The sequence below is a fragment of the Pseudophryne corroboree genome, chromosome 4 (assembly GCF_028390025.1).
Source record: "Pseudophryne corroboree isolate aPseCor3 chromosome 4, aPseCor3.hap2, whole genome shotgun sequence".
NCBI lineage: Eukaryota > Metazoa > Chordata > Amphibia > Anura > Myobatrachidae > Pseudophryne > Pseudophryne corroboree.
The window spans coordinates 246,163,470-246,189,578 of record NC_086447.1 but is presented as its reverse complement, the minus strand read 5'-3'; the positions used below and the strand labels follow the sequence as shown (position 1 = coordinate 246,189,578).

At 46.6% G+C, this 26,109-nt stretch overlaps 1 protein-coding gene, 2 non-coding genes and 1 pseudogene across 8 annotated transcripts in view; 1 reads left to right on the top strand and 3 right to left on the bottom strand.

Annotated features, from left to right (window-relative positions):
• Positions 1–26,109, bottom strand: part of XRN1 (5'-3' exoribonuclease 1) — a 425,124-nt gene that overhangs the window by 23,334 nt on the left and 375,681 nt on the right. For all 6 annotated transcript variants that reach the window (XM_063916003.1, XM_063916004.1, XM_063915999.1 and 3 more), the window contains 2 exons: positions 25,817–25,915; positions 25,570–25,698 (listed from right to left, as the gene is read on the bottom strand). In XM_063916003.1, coding sequence (XP_063772073.1) covers positions 25,570–25,698; positions 25,817–25,915 — 228 coding nt within the window. The remainder of the gene's footprint in view (positions 1–25,569; positions 25,699–25,816; positions 25,916–26,109) is intronic.
• On the top strand, positions 2,925–3,039 carry LOC134913334 (U5 spliceosomal RNA). The gene has a single exon (XR_010177107.1). It is a non-coding gene; the product is annotated as a U5 spliceosomal RNA (small nuclear RNA).
• LOC134913226 (U2 spliceosomal RNA) lies at positions 21,255–21,440 on the bottom strand. The gene has a single exon (XR_010177039.1). It is a non-coding gene; the product is annotated as a U2 spliceosomal RNA (small nuclear RNA).
• On the bottom strand, positions 21,532–21,647 carry LOC134913249 (U2 spliceosomal RNA; annotated as a pseudogene).

The window sequence follows — 26,109 nt, the reverse complement described above, 5'->3', positions numbered from 1 at the left end:
CCATTGACTAAAATCAGTGCAGCTGATTGCAGCCACGGGCTGCACAAGGACGCAGGACGGCGCTTACAGAAAGGTCCCGTCATGGCCTCCGCAGGTGGTGCAGGTACTGAGCGGTAGGCAGCTCTCACTGCCGCCGCTCACTTACTTTTCTATTGCGGGCGGTCAGCTCACGCTGCCGCCCATTATGGGGGGACTGTATGGGTTTAGATACTGTAAATGTTCCCCTGCTGCCTGCCACTAGATACACCTTGCTGCCACTATAAGGAGCCAGCGAGCGAACCCCGGCACTGCCGCAGGGCCGCTCGACCTTCCCCGGATCCTTTCATTAACAGCACCCGGCGCCGCGGGGCGCTTGCAGTAAACTAGCGAGCAGTTCCCGACACTACCGCCGGAACGCTCGCCGCTCCCCGTCTCTCTGGCGTCCGCGCAATCCGTCATCCGCCCTACGGCTCTGGTGGGGTGAGCGGCCGAGATGACCTCAGCTGCTGCTGCGGCCCGCTCTGGCGGCCGCTCACCAATCTCCAGCGTGCAGTCCTTCACGGCCGCGGTAAGACTCGCACTCCCCGTCTCCCGTCTGCTGAACAACGGGGGGGGAAAGCAGTAAAAGAAGAAAGTGGAGGAAGTCGGCAGCCAGAATAAAGGCTGCCCTGCAAATAATACTCTTCTGCAGGAGAGAGAGGGGGGGAGAAAACCCGCAGGGAGGCCCCAATAACTAAGCTGCGTTTAGGCAGCAAAATAATCAGGCTTTTAAGCCTGTGGCCAATATCAGAGTCTCTGTTACTTATACAATATACCTGTGGGTGTGTATCTGTGTATGTATATATATGATATATATATATATATATATATATATATATATATATGTGTGTGTGTGTGTGTGATGTATAATACAGATAGGTGTGTCGGTGTATATGCATATACATGTATTAATATATATATGTTTATGGTTAAATATATCCATATATATATGGAACTTGGTGTATCAGCAACCTTGCAATAAGCAAGCACATGGCCGGACACCATTTTAACATTACTTCCTGGTTCTTCCCAGGAAGTTGCTGCCCTACAACACTCGGCCTCTAGAGGAGCCGGGGTGTTGTTAGGAATTTTTTCTTGGTTTTGTACAAGCACAAGATAAACACGTGTGCTGTAAGGTAGATTTATACACACTTTATTTACGTGGTACTAAGTCACGGTACTAGTCTATCCTTCTGTAATTGCTTGTCCGTGTACATAAGGAGTAAGTCTAAGACATAGCAGCTTCGCTGCAGAGTCCGTCGGACATACGCACTATTGCCGTTCCTCGTTGGGGGAGGCTGGCGTATATACTGACTGTGAACAATTGTTATTATTGTTTTATAATTTGACGGTTTCAATACCTGTCGCAGTGTGTCCTACAGTATACAGCAGTAGGGGTGTTGTTTAACCTGGTTCGGGCCCGGTTTTCGCTTAACAGGGCAGTGGTTGCATGGCAATACAGTTCACGTTTGCCCTACAAGAAGCACACCTTACGCTTCTCGCTGATCACACTTGTGAATCTGCTCAACAGTTTCTGTGGATGTCAGCCAGTTTAGTTCTCGCTTTTCAGTTTCACTAGTGCGGCACGACGTGCTTTTTCGCTACGTGCTTAACAGGACGGTGTCCGTTTCTAAACGAGAATAGAAACATTACCTTACGCTGCCCACATGTTTCGTCCTGTCTTGGACAAATTCTTGAATAAATAGATTCAGGATATAGTCGTTACATCTCGGTCCTTTCGGGCCCGTGCTACAGAAACAGCCACAGGCGGGTCAGGTGGTAGTGAACGTGGTTTTCGATAACCTCTACCTGTCTGATTGTTGTCAATATACGGTTAAAGTGCTGCCACCTACTTCCACGCATCTTTAACCAGGGTTCAGTGGCGTTTACAGCTAAGCCACTGAAAAGCCAGGGCTAGAATGAGTTTCCAGGCCATCGCCGATCGTCAGTTGTGGGCATCCACAGTTGGGGGATCCGCAATTTTTGGGTTCGCAGTTTACCAGACAAAGGTTGCTTGTTTTCCACCATTGCAATTTGCAAGACGGGTCTGCCTGGGTCATAAGATGCGGTTCTGCACACCGCCATACAAGCTCTAGTAGATTGAGCACTTTGACTGCAGTCAACAACATTATTCCAGTTTGGGGTAGTTCCAAAGCTGGCTGAATCTGTCAGTCCGATACTGACCCTTCAGGTCAATCAGGGCGTCGCTTATACTACACATTCATGAATACCTGCAGTTGGTGACTACAGGTTGAAAATCACAGTGTTTCTGGTTTTCAACAAGAATAGGTACTTAGACGCATCAGGCCTACTTAAGTTGGCAGTAAAAACCATTCTCGCTTTCAAGCGCTACCGGTTTGGCTTCGTATGGTGCCTAGGGTTGTCACAAGTAATGGCTATCGTGATAGCTCATCCCTGGAAGTGATAACAGTTCAGTGTTTTGCAGATCTGCTCATTAAAGCTCCGTCTCAAAACTTCGTCATGCAACGGCCCTTACTAACGTACAAGGGTGTCGTTCAGCACGGTTAGATTGTTAACCTAGAGATATCAAGCCTCATTCCGTAACAACGGACTCATGCATAGGGATAATTCCATGATTGCACGGATTTACCTGCCTGAACATACCTCACAAACTGTTCGTCATCACGTACAGTTCGTACGCAAGCCACGGACAGTCTTGATCCGTTTGGCCTTTTGCCTATTGGTAAGGAGAGTGACGTCTTTCGACGCACTCTACTTCGCAAGGAGTCACTCAGGTCATTTTCACCTGGAAGTTCTTGCACGCTCCTACAAAATAGTACGGTTGTCTCTAAGGACCAGAGTTTCACTACTCTAGTGGCTCCAAGTACATAATTTTACCGCAGGGACAATGTTCGGCGTATGGAATTGGATAATTCTAAATATGAATACTCTGGTTTCTCTTCAGATCGAATAAATCTTTCGCCTTTTACTAAAGATTTCCGTGGAGAAGAACAACCATGAGTTTCATGTAATTTTTTGATGCCCGGCTGCTGCTGGGCTTAAACGCGAGTCTCAGAGGTTGGGGACCTGGGGTCCCAAATGATTAACTTCACAAATCACGGAGATTTCGGTCAAACGCGCTGCGGCAAGCGGGCCACATGCTCCGTTCTCAGACTGTCCAAGTGCGGTCAGACAACACAACGGTGATCGCATACATCACCGATCAAGGACGGAATCGAAGTCGCATGACCATGCGCCAAGTTGCTCCATGTTCATTCTGGGAGTGAACAGCTGGAAGGCAGCTTATTCCAGGACACTGAGCATTGAATTCTTAAGTGTTCCAGATGTTGGTCCAGCGGTGGAGTTACCCACAGGGGTATCTATTGGCATCTCGCAAAAACAAATTAAAAAAAAAAAAAAAAACATCCAAGTATGTGTCCATCCCAGTATGTGTCCAGTACAAGGGCTCCGAAGGCAGCAGCTGTAGATGCTCTGATGCTCTCACGATCACGTGGCTGTACAGCATTGTGAATCTGTTACAACGGTTACGCTGCTTCCTCGGGTACTAAAATGGATCATACAAGACTCCATGACAGTCATACTAGTGGCGCCACATTGGCCTCGGAGGCCATGATTCTTGGATCTCCGCGAACTACTCGCAGCCGATCCTTCACCGCTCTCGCCACGTCCGGACCTATCCCACTAGGGTCAGTTCTTTTACCCCGTTTTAGCGCGGCAGCGTTTCACAGGGTGGCTGTTCAAAGCGCTCTCAAGAACGGAGGGCATGCCAGAATCTGGTATACAAACCATGTTAGGGGCTGGGAAGCCAGTACGGCAGCTCATTATCACAAGGTTTAGCGTGCCTCTATAGGTTGGTGTGACGCTCAGAAGTTTCCAACATCATTTTCAAGTTATCCCGTCTTTTAACATTTTTACAAATGGGTTTGGTGAAGGATTATATTCTACACTCAAGGTGCAGGTCTCTGCATGTCAATTTACCTGCAAAGGTGTTTGGCTCCTTTGCCGATTGTACACACTTTCCTGCACCGTGTCCTCAGACAACCTCCATTTATACCACCTACAGCGCCATGGGACGTGATCTGGTTTTACCACCTACAGCGCCAGGGGACGTGATCTGGTTTTAGGTTTTTTATTTACAGTCTTCATTTGTTGATTTCTTACAACAAGTGGATGTTACGTTTATCAATTGGTAAACACTTTTCTCTTAGCCTTAGCCTCTCAGCAAGGCGTGTTTTTAACATAGGGTGGCTTGCATGTCAAGGCCCCAAATCTGGTGTTTTATGGTCATAGGGCGGAACTTCGCACAAATTCCGTGTTCCAGTCAAAGATCGTATAATGTCACGCATCAACTAATTAATGTAGTTCCTCGGTTATCAATATGTTCGAGAACTTAAGTTACTTTGAATGTGGTACGCGCACTACGCGTTTATGTAACAATTGTACGTAGAACAGACACATTGTTCTCTATAATGTAGTGAAGATGGCTTTACAAGCTTCCAAGCAGTCCTTATGTCATACGTCAGGCTTAGCTTCATAATAGGCTACAACGCCGACATCAAGGTCAGACCATTCCAAACGTTCTAGTGAACGTCATAAGCGGGCTTCAACCGCCTACATCAGTGTCAGACCATTCCATACGTTCTTTGGGAACGTTAGGAGCAGCAGGTCGTGGAGTTTCTACGAAACAGCATAGACAAGCTGCTACATGGTCATCAGTGCATGACCATCAGTGCGCATGTTGGTGCGCTTTTACAGGTTGGCTACGTTTGCGGCATCAGCATTTAGCTTTGGCCGTCTAGTATTACAGGTGCCAAACTGCTCTCCCGCCCAAGGGGGAAACTTTGGTACGTCCCAAGAGTACTCCAGTGACCCCTAGTGGATGAAAAAGAAAATAGGATTTTGGTACTTACCAGGTAAATCCTTTTCTTTGAATCCATAGGGGGCACTGGACGCCCACCCAGAGCAGTTTACCTGTCTTGTGGTAAGGTCTGTGGATCTTATGGTAACACTTCATCACCAATGCATTCGATGTTATGGTATCAACTGATTGTTATCAGTTCCGTTATGTGTCAACTTTAGGGTTGACCATTATATTATAATGTTATAGGTGCATATAATGTTATATGTAATTCTCTATGGTTCATCCTCTCTATCACTCCTGTTCGGCCCAGTAAAAATACTGAAGGCTCTATGGGATTATGGAGGGGATGGCCAGTTACTAATTTAAATATTTAAATATGTGCCATTTCCGGCTACGCCCAGTCCATAACCCAAGAGTACTCCAGTGCCCCCTATGGATTCAAAGAAAAGGATTTACCTGGTAAGTACCAAAATCCTATTTTTGAAAAACTGCAGTGGCTCTAGAAGTCTGTTTAAGACTACATCCCGTGGGATCATGTGATACCTTTCACTATTACTTGTAAGCAGGGTCTCTGGGATCACAGGCCTCTTAGTCTCAACCATAGATTACTCCCTGGTGCTACAATGCTCCTCAGCGAAAACTACTATGGTTGCAAATAATAATGTTCCTGAATTCCCACGTAGTTCTTTATTGTTTCCAAGGTTAACAAGTGAATTGAATAGAGAGGTCTATAGATACGGAGGGGAGGGCAGAGGAGTTAATTTCAATTTGGCTACCATATGTCTGTACCCTTTCTCCTAGGGTTAAACAATCCCTTAGGAAGACTGTTCGCGTGATTGCTTCCTATCATTTGACAATTGTGACAGGCACATCGTCATTATTAGACAGACATATGTTTATATGTGGTTCCAATCAAACATGCTCAAAAGATTGAGATGTATGGGCAGTATAATAGGACATCTTATCCCACGCCTAGTTTTATGGTGTCTTAATGGTCATGCACATAATGCCTACTATGCATGACTATGCCGATTTTCACCATGACAATTGTGATTTATGTATTCTATGACCCTTCAATAATATAGGTTTAAAAAAAAAAAAAAAAAAAAAGTGTCGCTCAGATTTTGACCATGCTATTGCTGAAAACAGCAATCAGAACAAAATGCACATTGCCCAATGTGATCGCACCAGACAGGTATTGTATTGTCACAAGACGACACTAGAGGATCCCTCTGGGTTGGCTGGACTGGTATAGTATTGTTCCATGTACTGTATGAAATACTTATTGCAATACCCTAAGATAAAAACAAACTTGAGCTCTAATAAAAAGGCAGCTTTCTATAGTGAAGATGTCATGAAGTGGTTATATGGACCTTACAGTCTCTCCATGGGTATTTCCATAACAATTTCATTATGTTGCACCTTATAGGTGCTGGAAAAATTTGGATTTCTTACTTACCGTAAAATCTCTCCGAGTCCATCTGGGGGACGCTGTGCACTTACATTTGGGTTAGAGTGTGACAGTATGGACTTTGGCCGCCCATACGATCAGACGCCCAATAGAGGAATCCCCCCATACCAGCTGCACAACAGAGGCACCTCCGCAAACAACCCAGGAGGCCATAATGGCCCGAGTCGAACGAACGAGGAACAAGAACAGCAAAGGACACATCAGTCTGATGGATAGCTGATGTGACCCAACGAGCCACAGTGTTCTTAGAGACCAGTCAACCCCCGCTTGGGCACATCACTAGGAACCAACGAATCCGTACGACGAATGGACTCCATACGGGACAAGGAAATCCGTAAGGCTCAAACAACATCCAATAAGGCCAAGTGCCAATCTTCTCCAGATGAGACCGGGGCAAACGCAGGAAGCACAATGTCCTGTGTCAGATGAAAAGCATATAGAACTTTTTGGCAGGAAAAAATAAGAATTTACTTACCGATAATTCTATTTCTCGTAGTCCGTAGTGGATGCTGGGGACTCCGTCAGGACCATGGGGAATAGCGGCTCCGCAGGAGACAGGGCACAAAAGTAAAAGCTTTAGGATCAGGTGGTGTGCACTGGCTCCTCCCCCTATGACCCTCCTCCAAGCCTCAGTTAGGATACTGTGCCCGGACGAGCGTACACAATAAGGAAGGATTTTGAATCCCGGGTAAGACTCATACCAGCCACACCAATCACACTGTACAACCTGTGATCTGAACCCAGTTAACAGCATGATAACAGCGGAGCCTCTGAAAAGATGGCTCACAACAATAATAACCCGATTTTTGTAACAATAACTATGTACAAGTATTGCAGACAATCCGCACTTGGGATGGGCGCCCAGCATCCACTACGGACTACGAGAAATAGAATTATCGGTAAGTAAATTCTTATTTTCTCTGACGTCCTAAGTGGATGCTGGGGACTCCGTCAGGACCATGGGGATTATACCAAAGCTCCCAAACGGGCGGGAGAGTGCGGATGACTCTGCAGCACCGAGTGAGAGAACTCCAGGTCCTCCTCAGCCAGGGTGTGTCCCTGACCAAGTAGCAGCTCGGCAAAGTTGTAAAGCCGAGACCCCTCGGGCAGCCGCCCAAGATGAGCCCACCTTCCTTGTGGAATGGGCATTTACATATTTTGGCTGTGGCAGACCTGCCACAGAATGTGCAAGCTGAATTGTACTACACATCCAACTAGCAATCGTCTGCTTAGAAGCAAGAGCACCCAGTTTGTTGGGTGCATACAGGATAACAGCAAGTCAGTTTTCCTGACTCCAGCCGTCCTGGAAACCTATATTTTCAGGGCCCTGACAACATCTAGCAACTTGGAGTCCTCCAAGTCCCTAGTAGCCGCAGGTACCACAATAAGCTGGTTCAGGTGAAACGCTGACACCACCTTAGGGAGAAACTGGGGACGAGTCCGCAGCTCTGCACTGTCCGAATGGACAATCAGATATGGGCTTTTGTGAGACAAAGCCGCCAATTCTGACACTCGCCTGGCCGAGGCCAAGGCCAACATCATGGTCACTTTCCATGTGAGATATTTCAAATCCACAGATTTGAGCGGTTTAAACCAATGTGATTTGAGGAATCCCAGAACTACGTTGAGATCCCACAGTGCCACTGGAGGCACAAAAGGGGGTTGTATATGCAGTACTCCCTTGACAAACTTCTGGACTTCAGGAACTGAAGCCAATTCTTTCTGGAAGAAAATCGACAGGGCCGAAATTTGAACCTTAATGGACCCCAATTTGAGGCCCATAGACACTCCTGTTTGCAGGAAATGCAGGAATCGACCGAGTTGAAATTTCTTCGTGGGGCCTTCCTGGCCTCACACCACGCAACATATTTTCGCCACATGTGGTGATAATGTTGTGCGGTCACCTCCTTCCTGGCTTTGACCAGGGTAGGAATGACCTCTTCCGGAATGCCTTTTTCCCTTAGGATCCGGCGTTCAACCGCCATGCCGTCAAACGCAGCCGCGGTAAGTCTTGGAACAGACATGGTACTTGCTGAAGGAAGTCCCTTCTTAGCGGCAGAGGCCATGAGTCCTCTGTGAGCATCTCTTGAAGTTCCGGGTACCAAGTCCTTCTTGGCCAATCCGGAGCCACGAGTATAGTTCTTACTCCTCTACGTCTTATAATTCTCAGTACCTTAGGTATGAGAAGCAGAGGAGGGAACACATAAACCGACTGGTACACCCACGGTGTTACCAGAACGTCCACAGCTATTGCCTGAGGGTCTCTTGACCTGGCGCAATACCTGTCCAGTTTTTTGTTCAGGCGGGACGCCATCATGTCCACCTTTGGTCTTTCCCAACGGTTCACAATCATGTGGAAGACTTCCCGATGAAGTCCCCACTCTCCCGGGTGGAGGTCGTGCTGAGGAAGTCTGCTTCCCAGTTGTCCACTCCCGAAATGAACACTGCTGACAGTGCTATCACATGATTTTTCGCCCAGCGAAGAATCCCTGCAGTCTCTGCCATTGCCCTCCTGCTTCTTGTGCCGCCCTGTCTGTTTACGTGGGCGACTGCCGTGATGTTGTCCCACTGGATCAATACCGGCTGACCTTGAAGCAGAGGTCTTGCTAAGCTTAGAGCATTGTAAATTGTTCTTAGCTCCAGTATATTTATGTGGAGAGAAGTCTCCAGACTTGATCACACTCCCTGGAAATTTTTTCCTTGTGTGACTGCTCCCCAGCCTTTCAGGCTGGCATCCGTGGTCACCAGGACCCAGTCCTGAATGCCGAATCTGTGGCCCTTTAGTAGATGAGCACTCTGCAGCCACCACAGAAGAGACACCTTTGTCCTTGGAGACAGGGTTATCCGCTGATGCATCTGAAGATGCGATCCGGACCATTTTCCCAGCAGATCCCACTGAAAAGTTCTTGCGTGGAATCTGCCGAATGGAATCGCTTCGTAAGAAGCCACCATTTTTCCCAGGACCCTTGTGCATTGATGCACTGACACTTGGCCTGGTTTTAGGAGGTTCCTGACTAGCTCGGATAACTCCCTGGCTTTCTCCTCCGGGAGAAACACCTTTTTCTGGACTGTGTCCAGAATCATCCCTAGGAACAGCAGACGTGTCGTCGGAGACAGCTGCGATTTTGGAATATTTAGAATCCACCCGTGCTGTCGTAGAACTACTTGAGATAGTGCTACTCCGACCTCCAACTGTTCTCTGGACCTTGCCCTTATCAGGAGATCGTCCAAGTAAGGGATAATTAAGACGCCTTTTCTTTGAAGAAGAATCATCATTTCGGCCATTACCTTGGTAAAGACCCGGGGTGCCGTGGACAATCCAAACGGCAGCGTCTGAAACTGATAGTGACAGTTTTGTACCACGAACCTGAGGTACCCTTGGTGAGAAGGGCAAATTGGGACATGGAGGTAAGCATCCTTGATGTCCAGGGACACATATAGTCCCCTTCTTTCTGGTTCGCTATCACTGCTCTGAGTGACTCCATCTTGATTTGAACCTTTGTATGTAAGTGTTCAAATATTTCAGATTTAGAATAGGTCTCACCGAGCCGTCTGGCTTCAGTACCACAATATAGTGTGGAATAATACCCCTTTCCTTGTTGTAGGAGGGGTACTTTGATTATCACCTGCTGGGAATACAGCTTGTGAATTGTTTCCAATACTGCCTCCCTGTCGGAGGGAGACGTTGGTAAAGCAAACTTCAGGAACCTGCGAGGGGGAGACGTCTCGAATTTCCAATCTGTACCCCTGGGATACTACTTGTAGGATCCAGGGGTCCACTTGCGAGTAAGCCCACTGCGTGCTGAAACTCTTGAGACGACCCCCCACCGCACCTGTTTGTACGGCCCCAGCGTCATGCTGAGGACTTGGCAGAAGCGGTGGAAGGCTTCTGTTCCTGGGAATGGGCTGCCTGCTGCAGTCTTCTTCCCTTATGGGGACGAAAGGACTGAGGCTGAAAAGACGATGTCTTTTTCTGCTGAGATGTGACTTGGGGTAAAAAGGTGGATTTTCCAGCTGTTGCCGTGGCCACCAGATCCGATGGACCGACCCCAAATAACTCCTCCCCTTTATACGGCAATACTTCCATGTGCCGTTTGGAATCTGCATCACCTGACCACTGTCGTGTCCATAAACATCTTCTGGCAGATATGGACATCGCACTTACTCTTGATGCCAGAGTGCAAATATCCCTCTGTGCATCTCGCATATATAGAAATGCATCCTTTAAATGCTCTATAGTCAATAAAATACTGTCCCTGTCAAGGGTATCAATATTTCCAGTCAGGGAATCCGACCAAGCCACCCCAGCGCTGCCCATCCAGGCTGAGGCGATCGCTGGTCGCAGTATAACACCAGTATGTGTGTATATACTTTTTAGGATATTTTCCAGCCTCCTATCAGTTGGCTCCTTGAGGGCGGCCGTATCTGGAGACGGTAACGCCACTTGTTTTGATAAGCGTGTGAGCGCCTTATCCACCCTAAGGGGTGTTTCCCAACGCGCCATAACTTCTGGCGGGAAAGGGTATACCGCCAATAATTTTCTATCGGGGGAAACCCACGCATCATCACACACTTCATTTAATTTATCTGATTCAGGAAAAACCACATGTAGTTTTTTCACACTCCACATAATACCCTTTTTTGTGGTACTTGTAGTATCAGAAATATGTAACATCTCCTTCATTGCCCTTAACAAGTAACGTGTGGCCCTAAAGGAAAATACGTTTGTTTCTTCACCGTCGACACTGGAGTCAGTGTCCGTGTCTGTGTCGACCGACTGAGGTAAAAGGACGTTTTAACGCCCCTGACGGTGTTTGAGACGCCTGAACAGGTACTAATTGGTTTGCCGGCCGTCTCATGTCGTCAACCGACCTTGCAGCGTGTTGACATTATCACGTAATTCCTTAAATAAGCCATCCATTCCGGTGTCGACTCCCTAGAGAGTGACATCACCATTACAGGCAATTGCTCCGCCTCCTCACCAACATCGTCCTCATACATGTCGACACACACGTACCGACACACAGCACACACACAGGGAATGCTCTGATAGAGGACAGGACCCCACTAGCCCTTTGGGGAGACAGAGGGAGAGTTTGCCAGCACACACCAAAAACGCTATAATTATACAGGGACAACCTTTATATAAGTGTTTTTCCCTTATAGCATTTTATTATATATATACATATCGCCAAATAAGTGCCCCCCCTCTCTGTTTTAACCCTGTTTCTGTAGTGCAGTGCAGGGGAGAGCCTGGGAGCCTTCCCACCAGCATTTCTGTGAGGGAAAATGGCGCTGTGTGCTGAGGAGAATAGGCCCCGCCCCCTTTTCGGCGGGCTTCTTCTCCCGTTTTTCTGAGACCTGGCAGGGGTTAAATACATCCATATAGCCCCCAGGGGCTATATGTGATGTATTTTTAGCCAGAATAAGGTACTATCATTGCTGCCCAGGGCGCCCCCCCCAGCGCCCTGCACCCTCAGTGACCGCTGCTATGAAGTGTGCTGACAACAATGGCGCACAGCTGCAGTGCTGTGCGCTACCTTATGAAGACTGAAAAGTCTTCTGCCGCCGGTTTCTGGACCTCTTCACTTTTCGGCATCTGCAAGGGGGTCGGCGGCGCGGCTCCGGGACGAACCCCAGGGTGAGACCTGTGTTCCGACTCCCTCTGGAGCTAATGGTGTCCAGTAGCCTAAGAAGCCAATCCATCCTGCACGCAGGTGAGTTCACTTCTCTCCCCTAAGTCCCTCGATGCAGTGAGCCTGTTGCCAGCAGGACTCACTGAAAATAAAAAAACCTAACAAAACTTTTACTCTAAGCAGCTCTTTAGGAGAGCCACCTAGATTGCACCCTTCTCGGCCGGGCACAAAAATCTAACTGAGGCTTGGAGGAGGGTCATAGGGGGAGGAGCCAGTGCACACCACCTGATCCTAAAGCTTTTACTTTTGTGCCCTGTCTCCTGCGGAGCCGCTATTCCCCATGGTCCTGACGGAGTCCCCAGCATCCACTTAGGACGTCAGAGAAAAGTAGTTTTGTAAGTAAAACCACTCTATCATCCTAGAAAACCAACAGAGAAATTCAGACATTCCAGAGGCATAAAAGGAGAAACAGGAGCTACACAAGAAAGCTGTATATGAGTTAACAATGAACATGAATGTAGGTAACCATCTCTGGAAAAGAAAATCTGTCTCCGAAAATAATAAGACAAGTCCCTTCGACAACTGTCCTGCAGAAAAGACAAGAGGTGGAAAAGACCTCAGCTGAGAGGCTTTACATTTGCGCCAAAAGATTAATAGTTTTCCAGGCCTTGTAATTGATTTGCGAGCCTGAAACATATAGTCAGGGCTACTGACTGAGCCAAACTTTTTACTCTGATGATGCTGTTCTCCACAATCATAATGTCACAGCCAGATGAGACAAATCCTGGCGATCACACAAATTTTGAAAGGGGAGACCTGGCCGAAGAGGGACACTGTAAGGAGCCTTGGCCACCCTGGTCTGAAGCATTGCAGAGCAGCGTCAACAGGCAAATCCGGAGCGATTTAGGAAGACCGAAAGAGACACTGGTCAATGCGTTCAAGTACAGATAGATCCATGGTTATCTTGGCCTCTTTGCTGCGCATAGGCATACCATGGTTTATTTACATAAACCCTTCATCTATTGTTCTCAGCTGCAATACAATACAGAGAACAATACAGCAGGGGATTAAGTCATTACAGCAGGGGATTAATTCAGACTACCCAGTCTCAGTTAATCCTATTAAAGGCCAAGATAAACGCGGACCCATCTGTACTCACTGGATTTTGCCAGATGCAGAAACAAATATCCCAGATGAAAGTGACAAGGAGCCAACACGGCATCCATGAGTGTTCACAAGAGGTTCCCCGTACCAAGGAAGCCCTTTTTGCAGAGACGAGACGCCCACGAGGTCCATGTCGGCTTGTCACACATGTACATCAAAGTCAGAAAAACGTGTTGGTTTATTTCACATTCTTCAGGGAAGAAAAGCATGACGACCAGGGAAGTCAGCTCTGCATATGTGAGATACCGTTCCGATGGCTCTCCAGCTGCAAGTGCCACTGTACATGTTGATATAGGCCACTGCGGTTGCGATGTTCGACTGGATGCAGACTGAAAGACTTTGTAGAAAGCCTTGAGCTGGAGTCAAGGCGTTGTAGAACACCTGTAGATCGGAAGTGACATCTCCACTTCAGACTTCAGTTTCATTTTTTGTGTGAAAATGCCAGAGTTGAAACCCAGAACACTAACGTCGGAGACTAGTGACTGTGGTTATGACCTTCCATGTCAAGACAGAAAATGAAGCCCTATGGGTCAGATTCGGATCGTGGATTCACCAACGAAGATATTGTTGTATTTGAATTGACAGACTGATCTGTTAATGTAAATTCAATTCTGCCTGGGATAAATAACAAATAATTTGTGATTGAAAAATCCAGGCATGAGTCTGGGAAAATGGAGCCACTTGTAACGTCGCCTCTATCTTGCAGAGGAGGTGTATGCCACTGGATCACTGGCCCCTCTGGAATCTGCAGAAAATAAGAATTTACTTACCGATAATTCTATTTCTCGTAGTCCGTAGTGGATGCTGGGGACTCCGTAAGGACCATGGGGAATAGCGGCTCCGCAGGAGACTGGGCACAAAAGTAAACCTTTAGAACTACCTGGTGTGCACTGGCTCCTCCCCCTATGACCCTCCTCCAAGCCTCAGTTAGGATACTGTGCCCGGACGAGCGTACACAATAAGGAAGGATTTTGAATCCCGGGTAAGACTCATACCAGCCACACCAATCACACCATATAACTTGTGATCTAAACCCAGTTAACAGCATGATAACAGAGGAGCCTCTAGAAAAGATGGCTCACTACAGCAATAACCCGATTTTTTGGTAACAATAACTATGTACCAGTATTGCAGACAATCCGCACTTGGGATGGGCGCCCAGCATCCACTACGGACTACGAGAAATAGAATTATCGGTAAGTAAATTCTTATTTTCTCTGACGTCCTAGTGGATGCTGGGGACTCCGTAAGGACCATGGGGATTATACCAAAGCTCCCAAACGGGCGGGAGAGTGCGGATGACTCTGCAGCACCAAATGAGAGAACTCCAGGTCCTCCTCAGCCAGGGTATCAAATTTGTAGAATTTTACAAACGTATTTGCTCCTGACCAAGTAGTTGCTCGGCAAAGTTGTAAAGCCGAGACCCCTCGGGCAGCCGCCCAAGATGAGCCCACCTTCCTTGTGGAATGGGCTTTTACAGATTTTGGCTGTGGCAGGCCTGCCACAGAATGTGCAAGCTGAATTGTACTACAAATCCAACGAGCAATAGTCTGCTTAGAAGCAGGAGCACCCAGCTTGTTGGGTGCATACAGCATAAACAACGAGTCAGATTTTCTGACTCCAGCCGTCCTGGAAACCTATATTTCCAGGGCTCTGACAACGTCTAGCAACTTGGAGTCCTCCAAGTCCCTAGTAGCCGCAGGCACCACAATAGGTTGATTCAGGTGAAACGCTGAAAACCACCTTAGGGAGAAACTGAGGACGAGTCCTCAATTCCGCCCTGTCCGAATGGAAAATCAGATGAGGGCTTTTACAGGATAAAGCCGCCAATTCTGACACGCACCTGGCCCAGGCCAGGGCCAACAGCATGACCACTTTCCATGTGAGATATTTTAACTCCACATATTTAAGTGGTTCAAACCAATGTGACTTTTGGAACCCAAAAACTACATTTAGATCCCAAGGTGCCACTGGAGGCACAAAAGGAGGCTGTATATACAGTACCCCTTTTACAAACGTCTGAACTTCAGGGACTGAAGCTAGTTCTTTTTGGAAGAAAATTGACAGGGCCGAAATTTGAACCTTAATGGACCCCCATTTCAGGCCCATAGACACTCCTGTTTGCAGGAAATGTAGGAATCTACCTAGTTGAAAATTCCTCCGTCGGAGCCTTACTGGCCTCGCACCACGCAACATATTTTCGCCAAATGCGGTGATAATGTTTTGCGGTTATATCTTTCCTGGCTTTGATCAGGATAGGAATGACTTCATCCGGAATGCCTTTCTCCTTCAGGATCTGGCGTTCAACCGCCATGCCGTCAAACGCAGCCGCGGTAAGTCTTGGAACAGACAGGGTCCTTGCTGGAGCAGGTCCCTTCTTAGAGGTAGAGGCCACGGATCCTCCGTGAGCATCTCTTGAAGTTCCGGTTACCAAGTCCTTCTTGGCCAATCCGGAGCCACGAATATAGTGCTTACTCCTCTCCATCTTATAATTCTCAGTACCTTGGGTATGAGAGGCAGAGGAGGGAACACATACACTGACTGGTACACCCACTGTGTTACCAGAGCGTCTACAGCTATTGCCTGAGGGTCCCTTGACCTGGCGCAATACTTGTCGAGTTTTATAAACATGTGGAAGACTTCTGGGTGAAGTCCCCACTCTCCCGGGTGGAGGTCGTGTCTGCTGAGGAAGTCTGCTTCCCAGTTGTCCACTCCCGGAATGAATACTGCTGACAGTGCTATCACATGATTTTCCGCCCAGCGAAGAATCCTTGCAGCTTCTGCCATTGCCCTCCTGCTTCTTGTGTCACCCTGTCTGTTTACGTGGGTGACTGCCGTGAGGTTGTCCCAATGGATCAACTCCGGGTGACCTTGAAGCAGAGGTCTTGCTGAGCTTAGAGCATTGTAAATGGCCCTTAGCTTCAGGATATTTATGTCCGTGGTCACCAGGACCCAGTCCTGAATGTGCGGCCCTCTAGAAGATGAGCACTCTGCAACCACCACAGGAGAGACACCCTTGTGCTTGGTGACAGGGTTATCCGCTGATGCATCTGAAGATGCGACCCGGACCATTTGTCCAGCAGGTCCCACTGGAAAGTTCTTGCGTGGAATCTGCCGAATGAGATTGCTTCGTAGGAAGCCACCATTTTTCCCAGAACCATTTCATTGATGTACTGAGACTTGGCTCGGTTATAGAAGGTTCCCGACTAGCTCGGATAACTCCCTGACTTTCTCCTCCGGGAGAAACACCTTTTTCTGGACTGTGTCCAGGATCATCCCTAGGAACAGAAGACGAGTCGTCGGAATCAGCTGCGATTTTGGAATATTGAGAATCCCATCGCGCTGCCGCAACACTACCTGAGATAGTGCTACACCGACCTCCAACTGTTCCCTGGATCTTACCCTTATCAGGGAATTGTCCAAGTAAGGGATAACTAAAATTCCCTTCCTTCGAAGGAGTATCATCATTTCGGCCATTACCTTGGTAAAGACCCGGGGTGCCGTGGACCATCCATACGGCAGCGTCTGAAACTGATAGTGACAGTTCTGTACCATAAACCTGAGGTACCCTTGGTGAGAAGTGTAAATTGGGACATGAAGGTAAGCATCCTTGATGTCCCGAGACATTATGTAGTCCCCTTCTTCCAGGTTCGCAATCACTGCTCTGAGTGACTCAATCTTGAATTTGAACCTCCGTATGTAAGTGTTCAAGATTTTAGATTTAGAATCGGTCTCACCGAGCCGTCCGGCTTCGGTACCACAACAGTGTGGAATAATACCCCGTTCCCTGTTGCAGGAGGGGTACCTTGATTATCACCTGCTGGGAATACAGCTTGTGAATGGCTTCCAAAACTGCCTCCCTGTCAGAAGGAGACATCGGTAAAGCCGACTTTAGGAAACGGCGAGGGGGAGACGTCTCGAATTCCAATTTGTACCCCTGAGATATCACCTGAAGGATTCAGGGGTCTACTTGCGAGTGAGCCCACTGCGCGCTGAAATTAATTGAGACGGGCCCCCACCGTGCCTGATTCTGCTTGTAAAGCCCCAGCATCATACTGAGGGCTTGGCAGCGGCGGGAGAGGGCTTCTGTTCCTGGGAACTGGCTGATTTCTGCAGCCTTTTTCCTCTCCCTCTGTCACGGGGCAGAAATGAGGAACCTTTTGCCCGCTTGCCCACGAAAAGACTGCGCCTGATAATACGACGTCTTCTTATGTTGAGAGGCGACCTGGGGTACAAACGTGGATTTCCCAGCTGTTGCCGTGGCCACCAGGTCTGAAAGACCGACCCCAAATAACTCCCTTAATAAGGCAATACTTCCAAATGCCGTTTGGAATCCGCATCACCTGACCACTGTCGTGTCCATAACCCTCTACTGGCAGAAATGGACAACGCACTTAGACTTGATGCCAGTCGGCAAATATTCCGCTGTGCATCACGCATATATAGAAATGCATCTTTTAAATGCTCTATAGGCAATAATATACTGTCCCTATCTAGGGTATCAATATTTTCAGTCAGGGAATCCGACCACGCCAACCCAGCACTGCACATCCAGGCTGAGGCGATTGCTGGTCGCAGTATAACACCAGTATGTGTGTAAATACATTTTAGGATACCCTCCTGATTTCTATCAGCAGGATCCTTAAGGGCGGCCATCTCAGGAGAGGGTAGAGCCCTTGTTCTTACAAGCGTGTGAGCGCTTTATCCACCCTAGGGGGTGTTTCCCAACGCACCCTAACCTCTGGCGGGAAAGGATATAATGCCAATAACATTTTAGCAATTATCAGTTGTTATCGGGGGAAACCCACGCATCATCACACACCTCATTTAATTTCTCAGATTCAGGAAAACTACAGGTAGTTTTTCCTCACCGAACATAATACCCCTTTTTGGTGGTACTCGTATTATCAGAAATGTGTAAAACATTTTTCATTGCCTCAATCATGTAACGTGTGGCCCTACTGGAAGTCACATTTGTCTCTTCACCGTCGACACTGGAGTCAGTATCCGTGTCGGCGTCTATATCTGCCATCTGAGGTAACGGGCGCTTTAGAGCCCCTGACGGCCTATGAGACGTCTGGACAGGCACAAGCTGAGTAGCCGGCTGTCTCATGTCAACCACTGTCTTCTATACAGAGCTGACACTGTCACGTAATCCCTTCCAACAGTTCATCCACTCAGGTGTCGACCCCCTAGGGGGTGACATCACTATTACAGGCAATCTGCTCCGTCTCCACATAATTTTCTCCTCATACATGTCGACACAAACGTACCGACACACAGCACACACACAGGGAATGCTCTGCTAGAGGACAGGACCCCACTAGCCCTTTGGGGAGACAGAGGGAGAGTTTGCCAGCACACACCAGAGCGCTATATATATACAGGGATAACCTTATATAAGTGTTTTTCCCCTTATAGCTGCTGTATTTTTAATACTGCGCGTAATTAGTGCCCCCCTCTCTTTTTTAACCCTTTCTGTAGTGTAGTGACTGCAGGGGAGAGCCAGGGAGCTTCCCTCCAACGGAGCTGTGAGGGAAAATGGCGCCAGTGTGCTGAGGAGATAGGCTCCGCCCCCTTCTCGGCGGCCTTATCTCCCGTTTTTCTGTGTATTCTGGCAGGGGTTAAATTCATCCATATAGCCCAGGAGCTATATGTGATGCATTTTTTTGCCATCCAAGGTGTTTTTATTGCGTCTCAGGGCGCCCCCCCCCAGCGCCCTGCACCCTCAGTGACCGGAGTGTGAAGTGTGCTGAGAGCAATGGCGCACAGCTGCAGTGCTGTGCGCTACCTTGTTGAAGACAGGACGTCTTCTGCCGCCGATTTTCCGGACCTCTTCTGTCTTCTGGCTCTGTAAGGGGGCCGGCGGCGCGGCTCTGGGACCTATCCATGGCTGGGCCTGTGATCGGTCCCTCTGGAGCTAATGTCCAGTAGCCTAAGAAGCCCAATCCACTCTGCACGCAGGTGAGTTCGCTTCTTCTCCCCTTAGTCCCTCGATGCAGTGAGCCTGTTGCCAGCAGGTCTCACTGAACCTAAAAAACCTAAAACTAAACTTTTCACTAAGCAGCTCAGGAGAGCCACCTAGTGTGCACCCTTCTCGTTCGGGCACAAAAATCTAACTGAGGCTTGGAGGAGGGTCATAGGGGGAGGAGCCAGTGCACACCAGGTAGTTCTAAAGCTTTACTTTTGTGCCCAGTCTCCTGCGGAGCCGCTATTCCCCATGGTCCTTACGGAGTCCCCAGCATCCACTAGGACGTCAGAGAAAAGTGTGAATTCTGGTCTGAAAATCCTGCACTTAGCCAAAAGGCCGAGACACCTGGGGTCGAAAAGAAGAGCCATGAACACCTTCCACCACGAAGGAAATCTGGAAACAAGGTACACTGTAGATGTGTATGAAAAAAGGTGCAAGGAGACAGATCTCTTTGCAACAATCGACCAAATATGATAAGTTGTTGACTCCTTGAATTTGGAGAAAGGCAACTAAGTAAACCAATGTCCTGTGAGGACTCTGGGTCCATGGACAAACAGAAGGGAAGTAACCGTAAAAACCCCAAGACCATGTTGATAAAAAGGGGATTGGTATGAATACTCCTGCGTTGGATAGCCAACATACTGCAAAGATTAGAGCCGGTCTCTTGGATGAAACGTAAATAAGAGGGGTACCAAAGAACCTGCTTGATACGTTTTCCCAGAGATTCAGAATCTATCCTCGTGATATCATTCAGTATATCCAACGGACCAGTGGAAACGGAGAAAGTCTGTTCCCCCCACTGGGAAACAGGCCACCCGACTCCTTGAGCCCTGCTGAGGGCATACTGGAAACCCGTGTTCCAGGTGGGCAAATGCACCTAAAAGTATACATAATTTACAGTCATTTATTTAAATTAACACATTTCTTGCCAGTCATACTCAGGATAAGAATCCATGACTTGTTATACTGAAGGCAGACACTTTACTGATCGAGCTATTTGCTCCTGCCTGCAAAGTACGCTTTGATTTGGAATCAGAATTCCACGAATCGCAACCATAATGAATATATGGGCGTCACAGCCAGGGCAGAGATGCAAGATTGAACAGAAATAGAATCCAAGACAACAACATTGACAGAGGATAGAGCTTCAGAGACCTGATCTGTCAATGGATAATTTGAAAAGGATCAACAGATTCAATAATGGACAACTTGTATTATGCAATCTGCAACCTCTCTAAATATCCATGCATTAGCCAGGATAGTGCGTAGGAATATTCCTGTCAGAGTGAATACCAATTTAAGAACCGCCTCACTGTTCAATCCGCAGTGTCTGTTAAGGTCACACACTGTACTTTCAGTCATCTTAGCCCATGACATGATTGATAGTACCACTAATAGTGGTACGCCATCAGTTAAGTGATTTCATCAGCGAAAGGATAAAGAGACACAGTCTGCAATTGTGAGACTCTGGATCTGAACCGACAACATTGTGTACTACAGATAGACACATTACCTTTGTATCAGGGGGTGAGTAAGACTCCCTTCAACATTGTCCCAATGTGAGGGAAAAGGTGGAAGCCAATAAACTCAGTCTATTTCTTATTCCTATCCTGAAGTATCCTTACTGACAGGATTTATTCCACCATTTTTCTGAGATGAAGCCTCAAAATGTGGATCAGAACCAGGAACGAAATAGAAGCCAGCGCAGCACTCCGCTAATTGGTGGTACAGCCTGAGAACGCAATCATCCTGCTTAAGGTAGTCATCTCATACTTGCTTTTGAAGTGACCATAACTAGAGATCATAATCACTAGGTAAAATGATTGGCCTTTGAAGTAACTCGGCTAAAGTGTCTGTCATGGACCTGGCTCACTGCCCAGTATAAGCTGAGTAAGGAGCATTTAGCTCTGTGCAGACATTTGGCAATTTACAAGTACATAGTGCACAAGATTATTAAATAAACAGTTTGTCCTTACATAGTAATAAACTACTAACAATCACGCCTTTAGGTGTGAAAGTAGTGTCCACTGATTATTTTACATTAACTCAGCTATTAAGATTTTATCAAGATTAGTGTGCCAAATAGTAAACAGAGTACCAGTCCCACTATATTGTCATAGTGCAAGCAAAAGCACAGTATGACAATACCAGTATTTGTGTACCGGACCTGGAAGCACTGCAATACCAGATCAATGTATCGAGTGGACAGAGTAAGATCCTCTTCTAGCTTAGTAAAAATTCATGTAATATATGGTCTCTAAATAAGGAGCGTATCAGATATTAAACTGATAAAAACAGAAATTACACCTGAACTTAACTAAAAGGCAGAGTCGCGGTGTATAATAAGCAAATATCACTTGCATATTGCTCGCAGTTGGTGGGCTAAGTACTGGAGGCAGTAAAAGTCCTACTACACCAGCTATTTTAGGAAAGGTGCACCGGTCCCGGAGGCACTACAATACCGGGTCAATGAGTGGAGTGGACTGAGCAAGCTCTTCTTCCATCTCCCTGTTCTAAAAATCCATTTACTATCACTAAAAGGATGCAAATTTGGTGGGCTAAATGCTGAATACAGTAATAACCACCATATTTACTGTAATGTAAGGAGAGGACAATGTGTCATCACTTGTAGAGCGACGGCTGATACCTATGACAATGGATGCCCTTACCAATGGAGCTGCGAGTATATATATATATATGTATATATAACAATCAACATCACCTTTAAAAGGCAAATAATTAAAGCCAGTGCATAACACCACAGGTAGGATTATATAACAAGCAAATATTATGTGTATATTGGCATATTTGCTGGGCTAAGTACTGAAACCTCCAATAGTCCCAGAATACTTGCTACGTATTGCGTATATTATACTATAGGCAGGATCACTTGTAAAGTTACCACCTTGTGGGCTAAATACTGATCACAGCAATAGTCCCACTATCCCAGTGCAAAGAATGACAGTGCTCCCCCTCCCCTCATGCTGAGCTGCTGAAATGTGATCAGGAGCTTCCTGCAGTGCTGCTGAGGGCAGGCAGGGCCTATTCGGGTGAGGCAGCTCAGACTGGATTGAGGGCGCCAAAAACACCCAGCAACTCCCTGCCACAGAAATACAGGGAGTGGGACTTAGTATGCGGCAAGAAGTTGCACAAAATGGCGCCTTCCCGTTTTGGGGGCAGGGATTAGTGGCGCAAACATCGGAACCTGAGGCACTCTATAATACTGCCCTCAGTGTCCCCTGGCCACAGGAGTCAGCCACATACAGTCCTTTACACAGCCCCTTACAGTGACCCAGCCAAGGCACAGGAGACCTACAGCATGGGGGACGCTCACTCTGAGGGACTGTCGTATACAAGTATTAGTAGGGTCACAGCCCAGCACTACCTTAGTAGGCTGAGGCTGTTGCTACCTGACCCAGTGCCTCCTTGGATTCTGTGAGCCGGAATGGAGACCCCCAGGTTCCTCAGCGGTGTAGTGACTCTCCAGAGGCAATACAGAGTGAGAAATGGAGCTCACAAAGGCTTCTGTAACCTAACTAGTCTCACTCTGATTGTGTGTCGCCAACATTAGGGACTAATCACCAAACAAGAAAACAGTTAGCAATAAAACCTAACTAAAAGCTAGGAGCAAAAGAAAAGCGTGCCTTCACGCCAAGGCACAAAACTAAAACTGAGGAGTAGGGATGGCCATCAACCGTTTTGAATCATCGATGGTCTATAACCAATGTTAACTACTTTTTCCATCGATGGGGGAGAACCAGATGGTTTCCCGCCATCAATGGTAAGGAGCAATTGAATATTTTTTAATTTTTTTCTCTCCAGGGTGTTGGGGACACGGAGCATAGCTCTGCCCCCGACACCTGTGAAGCCACGCCCCCGGGCCCTGATTGGTCCACAGCGTGCTGAAACAATCGACGGTTTCCTTATAGATGGTTTCTCACCATTGAGGTTATCCATCAATGGTACCATCGATGATAACCCAACGATGGCCATCCACACTGAGGAGTACTTCACGTGAACATGGGGTTGATGGAAGGGGTTATAGGGGGAGGAGTTAGTTATTTTCTTAGTTTGTGCCAAACTCCATACTCACACAATCTAACCCAATTGTAAATGTGCAGTGTCCCACAGATGAATGATAGAGAAAGGAATATTATATTGTATCTGACAAACTGATAAATGACAAATTTAACCAAGATTGCTACAACTAAACAATGAAAGTGGAACTGATCGTAGAGATGGAAATCTTATCCAGTCATGAAGGGATTACTATGAAATAGTACAAAACGCCAACATTACTTGTTACTGTAAAACTAGTTTCACAGGAGTGATGTGAGTTGCAAGTCATTACTATGGATAAATCACAGTGCAAGTAACTATACTCATTACACGACTGCTTGAAAACACTGCAATAGAGGAGTCCATAATCATGGAATCATCACATTTTAGCCATTTATAACACATCATCCCAAATACATATACGTATGTTTAACTGCTTCCTTTTAGAGTTTTCACTCATCACTTCTGAATTCTTGAACATATACAGCCGACACCTAAATGTATGCCATCACAGTAGCTGGGAATTGCTGGTACAGCAACTACCAGTACAGATGTATCCTCATACATCTAGCCTCAATGCACCACGCAGCGCGAGAAGCCTGGCATGAGTGAGCCGCCAGGTCCAATGCAACTCTAACATCGGGCATTTTTTTTCTGCCAAAAATGCATTTCGGTCGCAAAGCAATGCAACGAATATGCATGAGGAGAATGTGCCGATTAACTTGATATGACACTTGTGTATGGTGCATGACAGTCTGTATTCAGAACAGAATACAGACTGCTAGGATACATTGTAGCACTTCATGTACAGATTCAGAGACTCAGTCGTACACAGATATACAGGTGTCATATCACATCAGCAGTTTCCTCATGCGTCCTATTTGCATTGTGCTGTGTTTTTCAGCAATAAAAAAAAAAAAAAAAGACACCTGGCGCTAGAAGAGTCTCATGCGACCTAGTGTGCCAAGAGGGGCTGTCTGGTGGGACTGCAGCAAAGATGAAAGAGGACACTGTATTTGGAGGAACATTCCACGTTACTCTGAAGTTAGTTCAAAAACAGAAGGTCAGTTGGGGAGTACATTGACGTATACAATGACATTGGGAAAGTAAAAAAAACAACAATATAGTAAATGAAAGTATTTACAGCTTATTAACCTTTCATTCCCATATCCCTGACACATAGCACTAAGGGTTTGACCCAAGAAAAGAGGACAAGTGATGAATAAAATGGGGTCAGGAAACATGTGACCTGGAAATCTGCTGGCTCTCAGCCTGACCCTGGTAAAGAGCAGGGTTGGGCACCAGTTTGCTTTCACACATACAGATATCCCTGGTTGATGAGTGTTCACATGCCAAAACCAGGTATTTAGATGCATTTGTGAAAGGGGTATTAGTTAGGTTGATGACTTTAGTCGAGGGCAAACGTTTCTAAAGCCACAGAAGGCTTATATGCTACCTGTAATACTCTGAAAAGCAGCTTTCCCGTTCCCCTACCAAAGTCTGATGTTGGACAGTCTGGATGTCAATTGAATGAATAGTGAGCGGTCATCTGGAAAGCTGGAGTTTATCCACAGTAGCATACGTCTTAGAAATAACTCAGTCACCAAGGATGAAATGGACACAACAGCAGTGAGCATAAGAATATTAAACTGGTGGGTTACAGATACATAGCAGCAGAGAAGATGCCATTTTCAGGACTGTAAAACCACCAACCAATTAACGCTATATTTACAGTGCAGAAATTTAATAAGAAATGTTTAATATTAAAGATGCATCCATACTATAATAAAACTATATTATACCAATACAGACATGATTTTCCTCTTCTACAGGGGGTGCCTTAAGGTGGGTACACCTCAGTGATATGACAACCCAGTGTCGTGGTGATGCGATGTAACGATCACATAGCCGTACACACTACATAATCTGAGGTATGACAATGCAATATATTGTTACAGGCTTAATGTACCACCACCGCATCAGTGCAGCACATCAGACAAGGTGACGCGGTAGATTTAGGAGTCCACACTACACAATGGTCATTACGATCCATCATGGATTGCAAGATCGGCCAATATATCATATCATCTGTCTTAAAGCAGGGATGCCCGTGTAAATTATACTCTGTTCTAAAATGCTTGTGTGACCCAATGTTGATATTCTTTGGTTATAGCTCAGACTATCCAACTTTAAGGAGCATTTTGTAAGAGCTGGAAGACCTATTGTAATTATAAAAATAGGACTTCTGCATAAGCTGTCCCATGAAATTACATTGGCATTACTAGAAGACCCAAGCGGAGACTAGTGTGGATATTTTAACATGAAGTGACTACAGTAAGTATCTTGCAATTCTACATCATGCACCAAGAGATCGAGAAATTAGATGAAAATGACCACACATACTGACCATAGCAAAGGACTGCGGAGACAAGTGTTCCTCAGGAATATTCTGTGCCTCTGGTTTGGGAGCAGACAGTGCTTGTTCTTCTCCTGAAATCTTCAGGGATGCAACAAAGTTCTCAAACTCATTGTTTTGCTGAGGATAAAAAAAAAAAAACAACATGTATGCAACACGTAACCAAACTCTGCCATCACATTTAACAATCCATGTAAAAATCCAGATATATGGGTGGCAAAGAACTTCTTACTAGTACCTTTCTTTCTATGATCCTGGCATTAGAGCTGTCCAATTCTTGCTTACACAGCTCATTCCGCTTCAACAGCTTGATCTGTGTTACAGGCTCAGAGATATTCTGAAAAATATATTACAACTATGAATTGAGCATTGCAAATCAAACAAGTTGATTTTTAATGTCAACTACTTTACGGCGTACATTGTTTCCATGTCTAACCTCACCATGCTACGACCAGCTTCTACTGGTGTCTAAAGGTTTCCGCTTTGCGCAAGCTCACCACATATAGGGCTAATTAGCTGCACTGTTCTCAC